The 20,433-nt window shown below is 38.5% G+C and overlaps 3 protein-coding genes and 1 long non-coding RNA gene across 4 annotated transcripts in view; 1 reads left to right on the forward strand and 3 right to left on the reverse strand.

The window, feature by feature from the left end:
• Window positions 1-359: 359 nt before the first annotated feature.
• gpr61l (G protein-coupled receptor 61-like) lies at window positions 360-4,862 on the reverse strand. The gene is made up of 2 exons (XM_026997273.3): window positions 4,732-4,862; window positions 360-3,946 (listed from the first exon to the last, which is right to left on the reverse strand). Exon 2 carries the CDS (start codon window positions 3,882-3,884, stop codon window positions 2,595-2,597), a length of 1,290 nt encoding a protein of 429 aa, XP_026853074.1. The 5' UTR covers window positions 3,885-3,946; window positions 4,732-4,862; the 3' UTR covers window positions 360-2,594.
• Window positions 4,732-13,445, reverse strand: parp3 (poly (ADP-ribose) polymerase family, member 3). The gene is made up of 11 exons (XM_026997553.3): window positions 13,097-13,445; window positions 11,614-11,813; window positions 11,070-11,195; window positions 10,695-10,874; window positions 10,241-10,379; window positions 9,584-9,807; window positions 9,074-9,229; window positions 8,458-8,535; window positions 8,138-8,315; window positions 7,766-7,909; window positions 4,732-7,566 (listed from the first exon to the last, which is right to left on the reverse strand). Exons 2-11 carry the CDS (start codon window positions 11,791-11,793, stop codon window positions 7,397-7,399), a joined length of 1,575 nt encoding a protein of 524 aa, XP_026853354.1. The 5' UTR covers window positions 11,794-11,813; window positions 13,097-13,445; the 3' UTR covers window positions 4,732-7,396.
• Window positions 11,821-20,088, forward strand: LOC145658709 (uncharacterized). Its single transcript, XR_014124496.1, has 2 exons — window positions 11,821-12,567; window positions 19,544-20,088. It is a non-coding gene; the product is annotated as an uncharacterized LOC145658709 (long non-coding RNA).
• grm2a (glutamate receptor, metabotropic 2a) overlaps window positions 19,070-20,433 on the reverse strand; it is a 31,279-nt gene continuing 29,915 nt past the window's right edge. The window contains exons 5-6 of the mRNA XM_026997544.3: window positions 19,570-19,747; window positions 19,070-19,207 (exon numbers count right to left, since the gene is read on the reverse strand). Coding sequence (XP_026853345.3) covers window positions 19,134-19,207; window positions 19,570-19,747 — 252 coding nt within the window. The 3' untranslated portion in view covers window positions 19,070-19,133. The remainder of the gene's footprint in view (window positions 19,208-19,569; window positions 19,748-20,433) is intronic.

A 20,433-nucleotide genomic window follows, 5' to 3' on the forward strand; every position in this document is an offset into this window, starting at 1 on the left:
TTCATATAATAGTTATATTGGAGAGATGTCCACTGTAATGGAGTTGGCCAAAGGTAAGTAGAATGGTACCTCCAGAGGAAGAGAAGGGGAATAGAGATAAATGAATGAGTTCAGAGTTAGTTCGATCAAGGCAAGAAAGAGCAATGGCTATTCTGGGACAGCCACCCATTTTGTTATTTTACTCAGTGGACATTTCAACGGTGGATTTAGTTGCAATCCCAGAAAATAAAAGTAGTGTGAAAAAGTCTCAAATTAGTTCTGGTTTCCATCTCAGTCACTGCTGTTATCAGAATCAGAATCTTTTATTTGCCAAGTACAAAATGTACAAGGAATGTCTCTTGGTGCAGGTGTTAACATAGGGGGATAACTATCTATCCCCCAATGCTAAAATATCTGTAACATTTATAGATATTACATCAGATTCATTTGTGTTGTTTTCTAAGATGATTTACCATAATGCAGAAAAAGGTGAGAATATTCTTCATGGCCTAATGTTTGTGAATATGATGGGGTGATTTCTCTGTTGAAACCAGACACCTTCCTCAAAGATGTGACCTGGATCCTCCTCATCCTCCACTGACTGCATTCAGAGGCTGCCCGGGGCAGCATTGTCATTAAGCCAGGATGGGAACCCTCTCTTTATGCCTTCTGATAACTGTCCTGAATATGCCACATGCGGCCGAGTAATTGGACACTAAGGTACCCAAATGCTCCTCCTGCGAAACAGCTGGCTTCCAGATACATCTTAAGGCATGGTGGTAGTTTTATCATTTATTATCAAAAACAGTGAAAAGCTGAAAGTGCATTATTCTAAACACCAAATCATTACTTCTAATTCCTCACATGTTCCTCACATGTCAGTGACTGCAAAAAAGTAAATGTTTACATTTCTTCCTTATCAAGAAAAATGTTGTTGCCTAGTGACTGAGGGTAATAGAGGCCAAAATTAGATGGCAGGAACACTGTAGGCCACTGCAAATAAACAAACAGAATTCTGTGAAATCATGTGCATTTCAGTTTTACATTGTATTAGAAAAGACATCAAATAGATAGATATCAAATCTAGGTAATGAAGTCTAAGGAGCTTTAACTGATTTTAGAGATTGGGTTCAGAGTGCTGTGTTTCGATATCCACGTCTCTACAGCTGTTACTGCAGTTTACAATGATGGCCAAGAGATCTCTCCCATGACATGACTAAATTTGCTGAAAATAAGATACCTGTTGAGGTATTTAATTGATAGGAGTACATGAGAGTATCATGTGTTTCTGTGTGTAATGGTGAAGTACTTCAGTATCCCTCATGTATTTAATAGCTGGATTATGTTTTGGCCATAGAGTCAATTCCTAAATAATGCATTGTATGACTAAGGCCTGTGAGCCATGCTAACCTGCAGTCAGCATGCTGTGCTTGCATCCCTTCACCTCCATTCAGGAAGCAACAAAAGACTGCTCACTCCCATTTATTCATTCACCTTTAATCTTTACCTCGACGTCACTACACCCTTGCAACTTCTGTTTTGGTCAAGCATTTATTTTGATCATGTCAGGTTCACTCAAGTATAAGAAACCCTAATCATGTACATCAAAAGTAGTGATTTTTTAAGTCATAGGCTCAAATAAAATATGTTGCTACAGAATGTTGATCAAACATTCTAAGTGTTCTTGTTAAATAAACCTTTCCTAGGAAGTTTATAAACCAGGATCACGGGTGGATTTGTCTTATTTCATGCCTTTACAGACAAAATCCCTAAATGAACATGACACAAACCTGTAAAATGGTCTGTCAGTGTTCCCTATATACAACTAGTTGCTCCTCATTTTTCCTCATTGTTTGTCATGGCCCTGCACAAATACAGAATAGCTCATAAAACCTCACTACGTTATCTCTGCCTGAGCACTTTCACTGTGTGCTAATGACTTTTTGGCTTCCTGGGCAGCATGTGTATATGTTGCTGTGTAATAAATGCATTTAGACAGAAACCTGTTTGTTTTATCTAGACATAGTGAGGTGATAAGTGGATTATCAACAGGTAATGTATGATCTCGGCTTAGCTTGAGTGAAAAAGCTACTGCAGGACATTGTATTTTATCCAATTTGCAAGAAAACCTAAGGACTCCTCACAAAAGAACCCTGTTGCTATGCAAGGCTGTGGCTAAACAGCATTTCCATGGTGACGAGCAGATGGAATTAGCAAGCTACATCAGGGCCTGCTTGCACTCATGGGGAAAGCTTTTGCCTCATAGCTTAGAATTAGTTCAATTAGATCCACACTTGCAGTTGTATGTGATAAAAATCATGAAAACATTATAAGATCAAAAAGACTTCTGGTTTACAGTTGCATTGTTCATTTGTTTTCAGTTTGTCACAACATGTAAGAGTTATATTGAAATTTAAATGTTCTTGCATACAGTTACTGTTGTTATTGTGATGGTTACAAAGTCACAAAGTATTGTATGAATACTCAATGAAATCATTCCATATCATGTATGACGCATTTGTAATTGAAGTGCACACCCATCCACCCACACAAATGCCAAGAATTCATGTTATATCTCAAACATTGCTCAAGTATCACCATGTAATGGGTCTCAGTCACTCCTCAGGTATCTCCCCAGGTATCCTAACCCCATGGTCTAAGGTATTTCTAGGGCTGGAGTTTGCACAGCTGGACCTGGTGGTCTCAATTGTGCTGTTTGTCCGCTGCAGGAACTGCAGAAAGTTCTCCTGGATGGATCCTTCATGGCTTGAGGCTCCAAGTTCCATGGGCTGGCTGGGAGCACAGCACCTCCTCAGCTTGATGAGTTCCTCACGGATCTGCCTGTTGAGTAGGCCGTAGAAGAATGGGTTCACTGCAAATGAGGAATATGCCAGCCATGTAACAGCCTCCTCTATGTCTCCCGGACTCTGGAGCGGGGCAGTGATAGACATGTGGAGGTGGAAGCTGAAGTATGGGAGCCAGCACAGCAGGAACTGTCCTACAATGACCACAAGAGTAAGGGCAGCTTTTCCACCCCCAAACACCCTCTCTGGGGACAGTCTCTGAGGCAGACTGCGGGTAGTGGTGATGATGGTTGTCTGGCTATTGATGGAATCTGAGCGGCACTTTGCTTGAGCAATGGCCCATGTGGGCATTGGAGTGTGCTGGAGGGCAGCCGTTCGTGCGACCTTGTAGACATTACAGTACACAGTGAAGATCACAACCGCAGGAACCAGAAAGCAAACCATGCAGAAGAGTACTGCAAAAGATTTCCTAAGACGACTATGGCTCCAGTGCAGAGAACAATGGGCAGCTGCAATGGAGCTTTGGTTCCCATATGCTGGCCAGCCAAGCAAAGTGACAAGAGCTAAAAGGATGGACTTCACCCAGATGAATACCATGACCCCAACCGCCAAGTGAATAGTCATCTTAACCTCATAACGCATAGGATGAACTATGTAATAGTAGCGCTCTATGCTAATAGCAGTCACTGTGAGAATAGAGGCACAGACCAGAAAAACATTAAGAAAGATGTAGACCTGACACTCCAGGACTGTAAACACTACAGTGCTAAAGAATGGGGAACTGGATACTATTCCAAGGGGCATCAGTAATATGGCACAGAGCAAATCCACTGCACAAAGATGACACACAAATGCATATCTCTTCATATGAGGGGCTCGGGCAATGGCCACCATAACTCCAGTGTTGCCAAGCAGAGCGGCAAGGTTAAGGGTCACCATGCAGAATAACCCTATCAGATCTTTAATCTGAGACTCGGAGTGAATTAATTCTTCCAAACTCGGTGGGGTAGGCTTGGTGGGCCTCCACTGGCTAGATGTGTCATTTAGAGTGGTGTGATTGGTCAGTAGACCAAGAATTAGACCCGATTTGGTTTTCTCCATAGTTCACAGCAGGGATGCCACATCAGGATCCCCCATTGCTAATTTTCCCCCCAATTTTATTTCTGGAAAAAAAAAGAGAAGAGTATTCCATTACAGTAAAGGACTGGGGATACATGAATCATGTGAAAGGACTGATACCTTTTCACCTGATAATGATCACATTATGTAAATCTACCCCTTTTTTTTGTACATAAACATGTGTACTCTCAGAATGAATTCTCTTATTATCATGATCATATCTCTATTTCAAAACTAGTGCACATATATTTAAAGGTGAATTTCATATTTAATCACTGAAAACTTTAATCAACCTAAACTTATAGCTCATAATATAAAGATGGTCATGAAATCTGACTGGTGTGGGGGGAAAAAATTGGTTTCTTAGGAAAAATAAATGACCTTATTTTTAACATATTTAGTTTTTTCAGACGTTTTGTTTTCATTTAAGATTGGATACAATACAGACATGTAGCAGAACCACTGCCATTGCAGCTCAACACCACTATGCTAGTATTTTTTTCTGGGATTAATACATAGGGCTCAAATCTAGGTTCTCTTTCTACGCTTTTGTTGACCTTTCCAACCAATGACAATTTAGAAAAGATGAAACAAAATTAAAAATAATTTCAACTTTAAAAATGTTTTTTTTTTGTACTACATGAGCATTAACCTAAAAGTAAGCACTCTTAAAAAGTTCAGTCACCCCACTTTTTTCTGTTCTCAAATGTTTTTGTTTTTTTTCTCAATCAGACCAAAGATATTTCACTTAAGACCATAAAACCCCAAGTACCTCATCAGTAGTAAGGTCCTTTCTAAATGATGTAGAGGACAGATAAAAAAGCCATACCTGCAGCATCCAGGGCACTATGGTATTTCTTCACCCAGACAGCTTGGCACAACCTTTCTCCTCTTCTCAGGAGGACTAGATCACAGCCTACTTATCAGGTGAAACAAGTCAACACAGTTCACAACATATCCTGCTCCCTTTCTCACAACCCCAATGTGTTAGCATCCAGCCTGTGTCCTGGTAGAGAGATGCTTCTTATCAGGTTCAAGATCCAAGACACTCACAGTTGGAACAGATGTCATCTGACCTTCTTTAAGGCCCAGGTACGAGAAGAGAATACCAGCCCATTTGCCAGTTCATGCTGGTGTTGATCAGGATTTGCACCAATCAGGCTGGTGTTGTTATCAGGAAGCTCTCTTATGCTCTTCCTCACTCCCTCTAGTGCTGTGTAGGGCAGTGACTGTCACACATTGTATTCCCTCCCTTCCCCCCCTCGCTCCCTCTTTCTCTTTGAAACACACACGTTTCTCTGTCCTAAGGAGTCTCAGTGCTTCCCTGGGTCCTACTCTACACCTGCTCACAGGCAGCAATATGGAAAATTCATTGCAAATCATGGTACATAAATCACATATTATGCTTTAGTTTCACTTTAGGAGAGGTTTCATTGTAAATGTGGCTAAACAAATTTTCATATCATAGTATATTTAATGAAATGGATGTTATTATTAACTGTGAAGTGACAGATTTGTTAATACTACAAGGCATTACACCTATATTAATACTACAAGGTTCCTTACAAAATAATAAGTATAGGTTCTGGAGGGTTAAGACAGATGTAACAACTACCTAACCTGAAAGTAACAGAAAACTGGACATGATTCTGATAGCTGAGCACATGGACAGGAGATAAATTATGAAACTGATCTAGGTGTTGGTAGTTTCAGCTTTGGAACTCAGGAACTCCGATAATGAGATTTAGACACTACAATGGCACAATTTAAACAAATAAAACATATGCTTAAAAGGTTATTTTCCCAGTTACATTTGAATCTAGGTTTTTCCTAGAATCTGGCTAATTCAGTATATTATTCACAGTCAATATTGTCTCTTTTGTACAGGCAGTCATTGTGGAACAATTTATCAGACAAACTATTCACAGAAAAGCAAGTAAAGAAATTCCAGTATTGTTTCAAGCAAGAATTCTGTAACAAAAAAAAAAGGCAATGGTTTATAAACGCAAACACCTTATCTTGCACTATTTGCATGCTGGCTATTCATGGCCAGTCTCTTGTGAATTTAAGAGTAAGGAATTCTTTAGCCCTTTGGTCTAATTAAATGAGCAGACTTATTGTAATGATGTTATTGGATCCTGTAAAGAATAGCAGAAAACTGAACGTTGAAAAAACAAATTACTGTGTATTGCTACGCATCATCAGAGACTTCTCCACTACTATTATTTTCTGAAAAACCCCATTAAACAAAAAGTGCATATAGCTTAAATGGCTAAACAGACATAAATATTACTGTTGAGTACATAGACAGGGGATAAGGAGTAAATTCTAGGCTAGTTTCAACAGTGACATCTACTGGACACTGAGTACCAATGAAGCCAAAATTTCAGATGTAAACAACTATTTATTTTTTTGCTTGTTGAGCTGCACAGCAAGTACTTGACCCAAGGCACTCATAGAACCTACACATTCCTTCAGAATCAATTATAACAAAAGTGCAATACAATTACTACAATATCATGGAGTGCAAACAAACAGTATACACTGTAAAAACAAAAAAGCATCCAGAGATTATATTCTCCATTATCTGCAGTATGGCCACAGTGCAATATGAAGAACAAACCCTTTTAAAATATTAATGGGAGTAACATGTAGGATGAAAGCAGTAGATGGGTTTTTTGGGGTGGTTCTTGGCAAGCTGAACTTGCTTTAAGTAAAGTAGTTACGGAGCCTCTGCTTCAACAGCCTTTCCGGTTTAGAGAAAAAAAATATATATATATGTATGTGTGTGTGTGTGTGTGTATAGTGTTTATTAAAAAAAAAAATTATCTAGAACATTCTGGTGTACAAAGATTCATGCAAAAGCAGTCTAAAGTAGTTCTAAAGGCTGTTCAAAGATAATTAGAAACCTGCATTTCCACATATTATTGCAATTTTTACTTTTTATTTACCATTTTTATCTCTTTATTACAGTTTTACACTGTAAAACTTTTAAGTCCCACATATGGCTATTAAACGTTTGTTAATTAACTGTAATAATTATTTACTGAAAATGTGATTAACATAATTAAAACTGATTATATATATATATATATATATAAAACACACCCCATTACTACAATGTCAATCAGAACCACACAAAACAATCATATAGCAAACCTTATTTACCAAAGCCTGTCACAAGGAAAGGTGCTTTTAATTGTACACTAGCAAAATTAGTTCACATATTTTAAGTAAAAAATGTTTGCAACAGACTAACCGGTTGAGCAAAAAAGGATCAACAGAAAACCATTATCTATTAACCTTTGTTCTCCTCAATAATTTGAGGAATCTGATATCAATATTATTTCTTACATACCAATGTAATTTGCTCTCATCAAATTATGCTGAACATGCCAGCAAATCAAACTTGACTTTGGCTCACTGTGAAGTTTTAATTCAAGAGTTTCCCCATTTTTCTTTCCCCGTTTCCTCTGTTCCTCACAAGGAAGCAGCTAGAAGTGGAGCTCCAGGAGATAGCGTATACGACACTGGCTCTCCTTGTAAATGAGATACTCACTGTTGAAGAAATAGCTGTGCTCATACTGAGCTTGGTTTATGGCTTTGCCTTGCGGCACTGCCACCTTCTTCCCACCTAACTGAATGAAGACATCTTTTGTGGGATCTGAGAAATACACATAATTGGTGATTAAGCAGTTTCCATATTCACTAAATTAACATTCTTAATCTGGGGATACACTCATGTAACACTTTATTTACAGATAGATATTAAGTCTCCTTACCAGGGGTCACAATAAAGAGCTGCCATTTTAAAACATTATTTTGTACTGAATAGGACATTTGAGGGGTAAAAGCTCACCCACCTGGTTCCTGTCTGCCCCGTGCTACAACACTGTGATAACCATCAGGCGCCTTCCTCAAACTGGAATCATCAGAAACGATAGGGTATTCCTTTCCCAGAGCAACTTCGTTCAGAAACATAATCCCAATGCCATTTGATGGATGCACTGCCAAAATACAGGATATTTACCTTAAAATCTTTATAGCACCATGCTATACATATGTCAAATTTAAACAGAACATCTAAACACCACATGGGAGAAACCAGAGGTGATAGCAATGTCACAATAATACTGATCTGTTTCTGTTGCAAAGATTCATGCAGTGACATTGTCGTGAAGTGTTTTTCTTTAATTCTTGGGCTAATATTGTGATAGGGAGGTTCTTGTCCTCACCATAACCAGCAGATTTGACATTCTCTGAGGCAAAGTAGATGCCCCGGCCTACACGACCACCCGAGTGTGGCATGATGCGAAGGCCACTCTTCAGAATGGCCGCCACCACTGCCACATTAGTACCATGCCAAAGCAGCTTCCGGTTCTCTAAAGCATCGTTCTCACTGAAGTGTTCGGCCTAAACACAGTTAACTGTGATTATGGATGCTTGCTATACTATGATTGACAAAATTGTCTAAATACTTCGCTATCAGAATTAATCGTGAACTCATTATACACACAGCACATACAAATACAGTATATTCAAACATACACCTTACCTCTTTATCTCTGTCTACTTTCCACACATCTACTATGGTAAGTCCCTCACCAGTAGCACTCAAGTACTTTTCAATAATCTTAAAACAAAACAAATAAAATGCACAAGACATTCAGACTTCAAATGGTGGGGGCTTGTGAGGGCACTGAAAATGTGCAAACAATGAAATAACTATTCAAACTATTAACATAATTTACAATGCACATTGGATTCACATATAACGTTATTTATATACAAAAATGTCTTTACATAAACCCACATCAACACCATCAAATTTACTCCAAACTTTACAATGATCTGGAAACAATCAGGTGTATATTAAAGGAGCAATAAGTCATTTTTCCATCGGTTCTTGTTCACGGTAGTAAACAGCCATTGACGCCTGCTGGCCTGGATGTTTCAGAACTTGTACTACATCCATTTTAAACATAGCTGCCTCCATGTTGCACCCACTCTACAGAGCAAAAACTGGTTCATGTTAGGACTACAAAGCAATCTGATTCTTAATAATAAATAATCACTTTAATAAACATTATTTGCTGCTTTTTGGTGACAAAAATAACTTATTGCTCCTTTAAAAATATCTCTACTTGTATGTTCTTGATAAGCCAATATACCTTAAATTCCTTGGATTTCTTATCCAGCAAGTTGAGGCTACATTTTAGAGATTCGTAGTCCTGGTCTATAGGATGAGGTACAGTCTCTACCATCTCCTCCTTGGCCTTTTCTGACTCAGCTTTGAGGCTTTGGGCTATCTCTATATCTGCCAACACCTACCAGGGGATAACAGCCATAGACAAACCATGAGGTCAACACTGTCATCACTGCAGTCACAATATGTAAATTTTACAATGCTAGACTGTTGGACAGGACAAAGACAGTTTGATAGACATTTTCCCTCATAAACATTTGCGAGTTCTATCTGATGCTGAGGGTAGAAACAGGTCCTCCAGGACAGAGGCATGTTAAACTAACTTACAGAAGTCAGTCATCTCACATTCCGAGTACAATAACAGTTTCCCAAAACATGTGCATCACAACTCACATGAGGAACATCAGCCTGATAAGGCTATATACTCAGCAAGCTCTACTACATGCCTGCTGAGTATATTCATGACACATCTTACCAGAAGCATCTCTTTCTTGCTCTGAAGGATGGAATCGGTATTGATGACAGGAGGTCTGTTCCGGCCAAAGTTATGTGGAATAATGGTGAAGAAATTCGAAGTGAGCTTTGCCAGCTTACATTCTTTACTTTTATTCTTTATCGCCTCCTCGAGTTTCTCGAGTGCCTCAAAGCCTTTAGCAATCTGCTGCTTACTGAGCTTCCCCAGGGGCATCTTCTTAATGTCTGCACAAGGAAACAGAGTTACACACAGAAACTCAAGATCTATCAATTTTGGTAATTCCTTCCTTTGTGCTGAGGGAATGACTTAGAAAAGCAGAACTTAGCTGCTCTAGGTCAGCCATGTTTGCACTTGAGACAGCTTAAATCATCTCAGGCTGTTCTGCCTCATATGAGACAGGACTGCAGGTTATAGAAAGATTCACATAATTAAGTCATATACAGTATGACTGTCATCTCACCTCTAATTTACTTTTTTGCTTTTAAAAGTTTATGTTCTCCTACCTGTTCCAAACTCCCATAAACAAATACATTTAATTAACAAAATAAATACTGCTATCTTAGTTGCCAGGCAGGTTGGTTTACTAAATAAACTATGATGAACAAAAAAGGCTTCTTAAGGCCTTAACTAAGCAAGGAGGCTGTGCTAAAATCACACCCAGGTTCATGTTCTCCATGGCCTCTTTGAACATGTCATTGTTGAAGATGAACTTAATGAGTCTTTGAGTGGGGTCATCCAGTTTGCAAGGCAGAACGTTCTTTTTCATCACCAGAGTTCCACCATCTACTGCATCAACCTGAAATATACCCCCACACCCCCACGCCAAAAAACATCTGAAGCAGGTAAAGGTATACACACTGTAACCATTATTTATAATTATTAATACAATACACCATGTTCATAGATAATGTCAATGACATACAAGTGATAAAAAGCATGTCTCAAACTCTGAAAAAAGCATCATGATGTTCCCCTTGCACCCCAGATCTACTGAAAAAGTGGTCATGAGTATTTATAAATTCTCTGACAGTAGTAATATTTCAAATTACTTCTAATACTTGAATTGTTAGAAAGGCAATATGCCATTAACTGGGTAAATTTCAGAACTTACCTTCAATTCAGCCTCCTGGTCCCCATCCACTTCAATCAGAGTATACTTCCCTGAATGTGAAACGAAGTTTTCCCGATCAGTCCAGTTATTTTTTGTCTTGTCTTTGAATTTTTTCTCAAAATTTTTAATGGCTGCATCAACATTTGAAGGCCCAGCTAAGTTATTCCGTCCTGACTCTCCCTGGCAAGAGAAAGAAGAAAATTGGACAAATACAGAGTAGGAATATATATGTAAATAAGCCAACATAAGTACACAAGTTATTTATAGCATCATCATCATGATACTACAGTAAAATTGTATGTATACTATTTATTTTGTATTATCAGTTAAATAAATAATAATACAACCCATTTTGAAAAGATAACCTAAACTTACCACTCTGCCCCATCTTGTCCAACAATAATACTGTCCTCCACTTACTAAGATTTGAATTACAAAGAATTTGTTGTTGTTATTTCCAATGTCTGTTTGATTCAGCATACAATCATAATCTTCATAGACCTGTAGGATCAAATACCTTATAGATTACTATCTACAGAGAAGTAACATTACACTGGTTAAATCACATCGGCGGTTAAGGCAACGAAATCTCATTGATTTGAGTTTCTGCTGTTTTAATCCACTCTGAATTAGTTCCATTTACATGTTTAAAAAAACGCCAGGGATGACAAAATACAGACAGAGTGACAAGTTTCATTTCAAGTGACATAGTAAAATAGGCTATTTCATGAGTCAGGTCAAGCATGAAATTATCCTCTCTATGTGTGTAACCTTTGCCAGTGAATGAATATTTTAACACCACTTAAGATGCTATGGCAACAAATAATTATTCATGACAAATAATTATTCATGTGGCTTTACTGATGGATAATGAGGCAATTTGTGTTCTGTCATGAAAACTGGAAGAAATTGTTCCAACCTCAGTATCTAACAGGTTACAACAGCTGTCGGGTTTCCTCTTGGCTTTATTCTGTGATCCTGTAGCTTTCAGAGCTTCTTTAACAGAGGTGAATTTATCTTTTACTGGGGCTTCAGGCTCCTCTTTAACCTTCTTCCCTCGTGCTTTTGTGGCAGATGCTGCTTTTCTCTTAGGTGCCATCTTCTCTCTTCCTCAAAATGCTATAGCAGTTATGAAACCATTACCAATGTTATTTAGTCAGGTAACTCACAAGAGTTTACGCTTTGACAAACAGCTTAAAACATGTTATAGTGTAAAAGAAATCGATGCATGTTTCAGCAGTTGTTTGCAGGTTTTTATCTCTGATGCCCGTGTTAGTGCCAGATGTACTGAATAAGCAGATTTACACTGGAAAAAGGACAATTCAGTTAGTTTGTCATAACACTGATGTTATTCCACCAATTATGAGCTTTAGAAAAACATATTGTTACCGTGTGTGCCACATATCTTAACAGAAATGTCGAGGAAGCTAGAAGCTAGAAGCCAATGTACAACATATACAAAACTATAAAACGTAGCATGATGACTCGTAATAAGCTGTCCTGAGAGGATAGATAAGCCTGAGCACAGTGTCTGGATATGGGACGATCATTGGTCAAGACTTGGCGACGGCCGTCTCAGTTCCATTAAGGTCCCAGAATAACGAGTGACTGCCCGGGCTTGCCCAAGTGACTATCTAGCTAAAAAACCGAAGCTGGATGTATCCAGATAATAGCTAGCTAGCACGCAAAGTGGCAGATGAAATCAAGAACGAATGCTGCTTTAAGCTGGAGAAAACTTTCGTCAGACAATAAGGCTCAGAATTTCTAGGGTATGAAACTCATATTGCACGAATCGCAACCTGTTCTGTTATACCGCAAGTGAAATATTGATTTAACCTAGCTGTCGCGAAAAAAAGTGAAATCCAGAAGCAAGGTAAGTAGTTAGCTAAGTTATCTATCTGTCTAGCTAACATAGCTAGTGAACTAAAGACCTAGTTACCTAGCATTAGCTAACCTGCCTGCTTTGCTTATTAATTATTAGGCTGTCAACAGTCTTTCTAGATTACAGCTCCAAGAAGATTTATTTTTAAAACAGCCACAAGTTAGAAGTTTTGATACGGGAAACTCGGACAGCCGCTAGCATTAACTAGCTAACATAGCTAAACACTAGCTAGCTAGATAATGAACTACATACCGTTGAACTACGCATCCAACCAACATAGCAGCTCAATGTTAGCAGTGCAGCTAGCTAGCTGTTAGCTGCCTAGTAAAACGTTAGTAACGTGCAAAGTTGCAACAGACGTTAGTTAGCTAGCCAATTAATCAGCAGTTCATTATTGAAACAGGCTAATATTCTCACCAGAATACAATAGCGTTAAAGAACTGACTTAGCTAGCTAGCTAATAGTTTCGTTTGCTACTTTTGTCTGTCAGTGAGACTCATTGAAACTTTTCGATACCCACCTCCCGGGACGTGGACTATGTTGAGATTCAGATAGGGACCGGAACGTTAGGAAAGAAATCCAATGATTGTTCCTTCAGTTGCGCGTCGTTGGAATTGGCAGAGTGCCGCTATCCGGTACATGGGAACCAAGGTAGTACGCCCAGTCAACCACATAACACCCAACACACCTGTCCCCACTGGCACCCGTCGCGTCACATAGTAAAGAAAAATAGTTAAGTGGGCAGGGGAAAGGCGGGTCATTAGTGATATGAAAATTAAACAAGAAGAAAGCGTTCTTTTTTTTTTTAAGTTCTCGAAAAGTAACGGGGGAAGAGAGGGACTACGCATGCGATAACATGCGTAGATGCAGGGAAAGGGCATCTAATCGTCGCTTGAAAGCTGCAGTTGCGGGTGCCATGACGACGTCCTCAGGGAGGGAGTTACAGGAGTCTATAACTCGCCTACAGAGCCGAGCCAAAACAATCAGACTTAGGCTTAGTCAGTGTCATATAATGTCCCCAAAGGGCTGGTAGGGGTGCTGGTGTAAATAGCCAAGTTAGGTCAGGTCCAATCTTATGCGTGAGTATACGATAGGTGAGTATGAGGTCACCCCGAAGCCGCCTATTCTGCAAGGAGAACATTCCTAGGATTTGAAGCCTAGTGCCATAGGCCTTGCCTCGGATACCATCTTGGTGCCAACCGATCTAGGGCACTCTGTAAGTTGTCTGCCCCCCTAGGCTTGTCCGTAGGAACCCATAGTTTAAGGTCATCCGCAAACAACAGCGATGACAGATCCAGGACTTCTGGGATATCATTCACATACAAGGAAAACAGTATGGGCCCAAGTACAGACCCTTGAGGGACCCCGCTAGTAACAGCAGTCCTGGGTGACATGCTGGTGCCAACACGAACACTGTTCTCTACCGTTAAGGAAGGCCAAGATCCCATCCAGCAACCTTCCACATATACCAAAGGTTCTCAATTTGAAACAAAGTCTTTGATATGGAACCTTATCAACTGCCTTGCAGAAGTCTATAAAGACTACATCCATGGCATGGCCCTGTTCGAGCATGTCGGCCCACAGTTTCTCTTTCAACTGTCGGTTCTTGCAAAAGTGACTTCTGCAGTACTTATCAGCACTATCCACACATCACCTTCTGGCACTACCCTTTTGTTATGTGGAAATCCTTTTTTTTGGTACTCATTTTATACTTATTGGTAAGACAAAGAAATACTACAATAGTCGGCGACAGCCTAAAAACACACAAACATTACTCTGAATATATATATTATATCATTTCAATTTTATATATATATATATAAAATTGAAATGATATAAGGCTAGCTATTTAGCTAGGTGACAATCTGACCCTGTGTACTTGAAGCAGATTTACGTATTTAACAATAAATACGGTTTATTGTTCCGTTTTACAGGTTAGCAGCTGCTTTAAATGGAAATAATAGATGTTACTGTTCTAAATTATTGCCTTCAATTAGTTTTACTGCGGTTATTGTGAAATTAATTATACCGACTATGCAAAAGAAATCGGCAATTTAAATGGTTCAAACACAAGAGTATATTCTGCTTCTCCCTCAAATAAAGCAATCATGAAAACGATGCAATTTAAATTGATGTACATTTTCTGAGGAAAAGCAGCATTTTGTTATGTAACGAAAACACAGTTTACCCAGAAGAACAAGGACACAGTGCCACTGATGGAAAGCACCACTGTTACATACTGCTCCCAATTCAGTACTTTCATCTTATGGCTTAGTAAAAGTGTGTGAGTGAGTGAACAAGTGAGATACATGACATGTCCATGAAGGTTTTCCCCATGTAATAAAATGTAAAAAAAAAAAAAAAAAAGTCCTCCCAGAAACCAGCTGTAACTGCATGGCTTGAGGACAAGTGAATCAGCTCCTGGGTTATGACTGCACAACACAAATGAACATATAGTTATATTATCACAAGTATTCAGAACATTTAGCATTGCAGTTAAAGAGGTGTTTGGTGTTCAAATTCAGATTCTTATTTTACTATTGTCACCTTCAGACAGATAAAACTACTTTAAATGAATATGGCAAAATAGTAGTAATATTTGACATTCAAGGATAATAGCTGTTCTAGATTGGAAAATAGTTGTCCAGGAAAATATTTAACTGTAAATGCTTGCTAAGAATATAAATAGATGAAAAAAAATCACCATAACAGAATTGAATGCATTGACTTCAAAGGACAATTTCTTCCATGTCATTATGTCTTTGATGGGTACTATGATGAATGCACACTACTTTTTTTCCCCCCTAAATCTATAAATGATACTGGTAAGACCACTTGAAAGGAATCAGCCATCATTTGAAAAATAGTTTAATTTAGTGATTGCATTTGTAAATTTGTATGAATGTACCAAGAGTGATACAACTATGGGAAGGGAAAGAATATTATTAAATATGCTTCTCCCTCAGTACCAGATACATAGGAAACACAGTAAAATGGACTTGGATATTATACATATGTCAGCTTGCGAAATACACTTCACAGCTTGTGAAGTGATACTTTATCAATTGACTGAACACTGTTCAGCTGGAAGTAATTTTATATGGACAAGAATACTATAAAGCAGGATATAATATGTCAATACGCAGGGTACATCCCATTTAGTGATTAAAGCTGTCATGTACTTAAATTGGCTTTGAGGAGATTGCTTTAATCTAGCCCCAAAAATTTGCCAATTAGTCATTTGCCTTGGTACTTGCCTGCAGCATGATGTCTAACATTTCCGGAGACCTCACTATGAAAAGTAGAGTAATCTGCTACAGCCATGCAGGTACTATGTATTTATTAGTGATTTAATGAATAATAAAGTAGATCTTCATCATGATCGTGATCGTCTTTTTTGCAGTGATGTTTTATATCCACTAGATGGGGATAATATACCATGTTGTCCATCACCGACGGCCCCAGTAAGCTATAGACACTCTATTCTTCATTCTCCAGACGTCCAGTCTATTACTGTTTGTGTCTTTTAAAATGAAATGTTTATTCCTATATTCAAGAGATGCCTTTAGTCTATATGGTCAGCATGATTATCAGGAAATGCAAAGTATCTGAAAGCTTACTGCTATTTTCTCATGCAGCTCTGAGCATTATTACCTAAAATAGTATGAAATAGTGAATCAATAAACAGTTTCAAAGAATTTTGATAACATATATAAATGTATATAGGCCTATATAACTATAAACGCAGACTGTAAACTTATCTTTTTGTGGAATATTTAAATGACCTTTGTGACTTGAGATCAGACCAGACGCTTGGGGATAACCGGGTTTTATTTGTAGCAAAACAAGCAAGAAACGAAAACAAAAACAGGCGAGGGTAGTAGCCAGAAATATATGCATGCACAGTGGGACGTGCTCCGTATTCGCGATAGAGAAGCGATAATACTTCGCAAGGATAGAACGGAACAGGAGAGGCTAAATAACGCAACAAAGATGTGATACATGTGAAACTTAAACCGGTGATGAGGATCTGTTGAGGTTGTGTCGAGGTGTAGTCATGGACTGGGGTTGGTCGCGTGACAACCTTTGATCCTGCACCTATGTTGAGTAACTGATGCTAGTACTTGTTTGGTATTTTTGTTATTACACTTATTGTCTGATATAGAGTTTATGCTTATTTTGCACTTTTAGGTAACAACATTGATTCCTGTATTTCAGCAGTATTCTAGTTCAATGGTATCTTAACCCTACTGTACTGGCTAGAATATATTAGGATACATTGTACGTCTGCTAAGTGCCGAAATAAAACACACACAAACAGCCTTGTAAAACTATGCATATGCGGGAGAGGGGACTATGGATTACTCTATTACATACATACAACTAAACGTAATCATAACCTAAATAGCATGCATAACAATATATATATATATATATATATATATATATATATATATATATATATATATATATATATATATATATATATATATAAAGGCATTGCATCTGGCCTAGTTCCTAGCTTATATTTTTGTGATTTTTTTCTTCTGCATTATTTGTACCGTTTCATTAGACCAAGTAAATATCAACATTTTGAAAAACTATGCACAGAATGACATTTAGCAGACTATGCTTAACAACATTTTATTACTTGCACCCACACTTACACTACACTGTGTTATAGATATTGTAGGTGAGTTTTATAAGTGTAGGAATGCATGCAGTTTGTCAGCCTCCTGTTAGAATGGACTGGTCAGTTTGTGACCACAGGACCACTCCTGACAACAGTCAACACAGCAAAAACACTCACATGGTAGTAACATGGTTGTGGGTGTTAAGGTGGTAAATGTTTATCAGTGTTTCTGGGGTTTTTACTCATGTCATTGTCCTTGCTGGATTGGGAGTGGTTTGTCACCCAAACATTTCAGCTGTTCTGTGGTCAAAAGCTGTCCAGTGATGAAGGGTACTGTGCATGACAATAACTGGGCTACAGGCTATAACTATACACCTACAAAGACAGTATTTTAATAGCATAATGGTGGCTGATGGGTGTACATGTTGGTAATGACAGGGTTTGTAATTGAATGTCATGTAATGGGAAACCCAACACTGATTTCTTACAAGGTCCTCTGCCAGACATAATGTACACTATATGACCTAAAGTCAAGATCTGTGCAGCTCCACACCAGACTTGTCAAACCATGTCTTTATGGACCTTGGGGCACAATCATACTGGAACAGGATAGGGCCTTCACCAAACTGTTGTCACAAAGTTGGAAGGATATAACTGTAAAATGTCTTTGTGTGCTGTAGCATTAACATTACCCTTCACTGGAAGTAAGGGACTTGGCTAAAACCTAAAAATCAGCCTGAGACCATTATCCCTCCTCCACCAAACTTTACTGTTGGTAATGTGCATTCAACTAAGTAGTCCTGGCATCCACTAGACCCAGATTCATCTATCAGTCTGCCAGATAGTGAAGCCTAATTCATCACTCCAGGAAAAAAAAGCTTCCTCTGCTCCAGAGCCCAGTGGCAGCATGTGTCAGACCACTCCAGCTGAAGCTTGGCATTCCACATAGTAATCTTAGGCTTGTGTGCTGTTGCTCCACCATTTAAACCCATTTTATGAAACTCCCAGTTCTTGTGCTGATGTTGCTTCCAGAGGCAGTTTTTAAAAATTGGTAGTGAGTGATGCAACAGAGGATGGGCAATTTTGACGCACTATGCACTTCAGCACTCAATGGGCTTCGTTCTCTTGGTTAGTGTCTACTACTGCTTCATAGCTGAGCTCCTAGATGCTTACATACTGCAATAACAGCAATTACAGTTTACTGGGGCTGTAAGACATAAACTGTCTTGTGGTAAAGGTGGAATCCTATGGCGGTGCCACATTTAAAGTCTCTGAGCTCTTTAGTATTACCCATTCTTCTGCCAGTGTTTGTCTATAGGGATGACCTGGGAATGTACTTGATGTCATACATCTAATTAGCAATGGGTGTGGTTGAAACATCAAAACAATAAATAGGAGTGGTGTTCATATGTTTTTGTCCATACAGGATATGTGAACAAAGATTAAAACTTAATTCATTAGAAATACATTCAATATAAACATTAAATCCTATTATAAACAAACCAACCACTAATCCCAATATTTATATAAAACACATTTTATTTACATAAATTACAAGAAAGCACAAACCCAAATCACCAAAAATCTACATTAAAAACATCCTGTATATAATATATTAAACAGATTTACTATAATTTTACTTCATATCTCAAATAATACTTTTTCATATTTTCCATAAAAAGAAGGGGTATACAGAGCTTTAACTGGCATCTCATTGATAATTTCTAACTAGTCAAGATAGATAGATAGATAAATAGATACAGAGAGAGAGAGCGAGATTGTAAAATTGTACTCACAGCACACTGAGAACAAGGCACTCTTTACTGCGAGTGGCCTCTTTAATATCAGCAAACACCTGTTGTTTCGACTAATAATAAGAGTAATCTATATCACACTTTTTGCAGATCGACCAAAATGTTGTCCTTCAGAGAGATGATGTTGTCGAGTCCACTACTTCTCTTCCATTACACACTGTTGGCACAACATTGGAGACAGACGCTGCCAAGCAGAAAACTTGCATTAGTCAGACAGCACCATGTACTTGCTTTAAAACAACTCAACTCCACCAAGACAACAAGATAATTTGATAAAAGGTCACTTTGAGATGACTAGCCTATGAAACACTTCATTTTCTGTTTCAGTTTCACTTAATTTTCTGTTTCAGTTTCATTTTCTGATTTGATCATTGACCCCATTCCATTACCCCACTGTGACCCAACTGTCAGTTACACTAGAACCTCATAATGTTAGGCTCTTATAATTTGGTAATTAGTGGTAACTATATGATGCAGTGTCTAAACTACAATATCAGGCCTGAGTTTTGCTGTCTCCTAGTGGTGATGGTCGTGGGAGCAGTGTACCTTGGGAGAAGCTGGAGCCAGGGCCAGTGGTGACACTGAAGCGTGTGGTGGCCACCCGGAGTGTGGTGACATTCTTCTGCGGCTGGAAAAGGATGATGTGGATCTTGGGAGCGAAGAGGCAGCCCAGCACCACAGAGCCACTCAGACTCACCGAGATGCACATGGTGGTGGTCTGCACCTGAGAGAGCACAGATACACACACCAGGACTTTTACTTTTTTAAATCATCTGAGGGGTGGAACACTTACATTATTAATTCCTATCCTTTATTACTGTTGTGATAGCATAAAGATCAGAAATTCCAAGATCTTTTAAAAAGCAGCATGGCTTCACACTCAGTGATAAGCTCAGGTCTATTAGCATGTGTTCTTATGTAGTATAAAGGTTAAAGTCTCCCTTTTTGGGCTATCCATATTTCCAGATGGTCATCACTAGTGATCACAGCTTTGAATAAAGGGCATCTCATATATGCTTGGAGGTGCATTTGCAGGTATGCTTGTAAATAAATAAACAAAATACCTTCTGCTTGTGTATTACGGGTTTACGTGGGTTTACGTGTGAACCAATAATATGCTCATATGGTCATATTTTCTGGATATATGGTAAAAAAAAAGACTGTCTTCACATCTAAATAAGAAGCAGGTGCTTGTATACAGGACATAATCACTGTTGGACCTTTCCCTTCCCTGCTGCTTCTGATACTGATGTACACTAGCAAACTCTATCATTACAACCACAAAATTATTTATTTTAGTGCTTGTATCCATGATCTTGAAGCTAACATCCATGACCTATACAATGGATTATACAGTATTAACATAGGTGAGACTGACCCTAGCTAATTGGCTAAAGTTAACGCTTATCT

This window comes from Electrophorus electricus, chromosome 7, assembly GCF_041902795.1.
Source record: "Electrophorus electricus isolate QZ-2024a chromosome 7, ASM4190279v1, whole genome shotgun sequence".
Taxonomy (NCBI): domain Eukaryota; kingdom Metazoa; phylum Chordata; class Actinopteri; order Gymnotiformes; family Gymnotidae; genus Electrophorus; species Electrophorus electricus.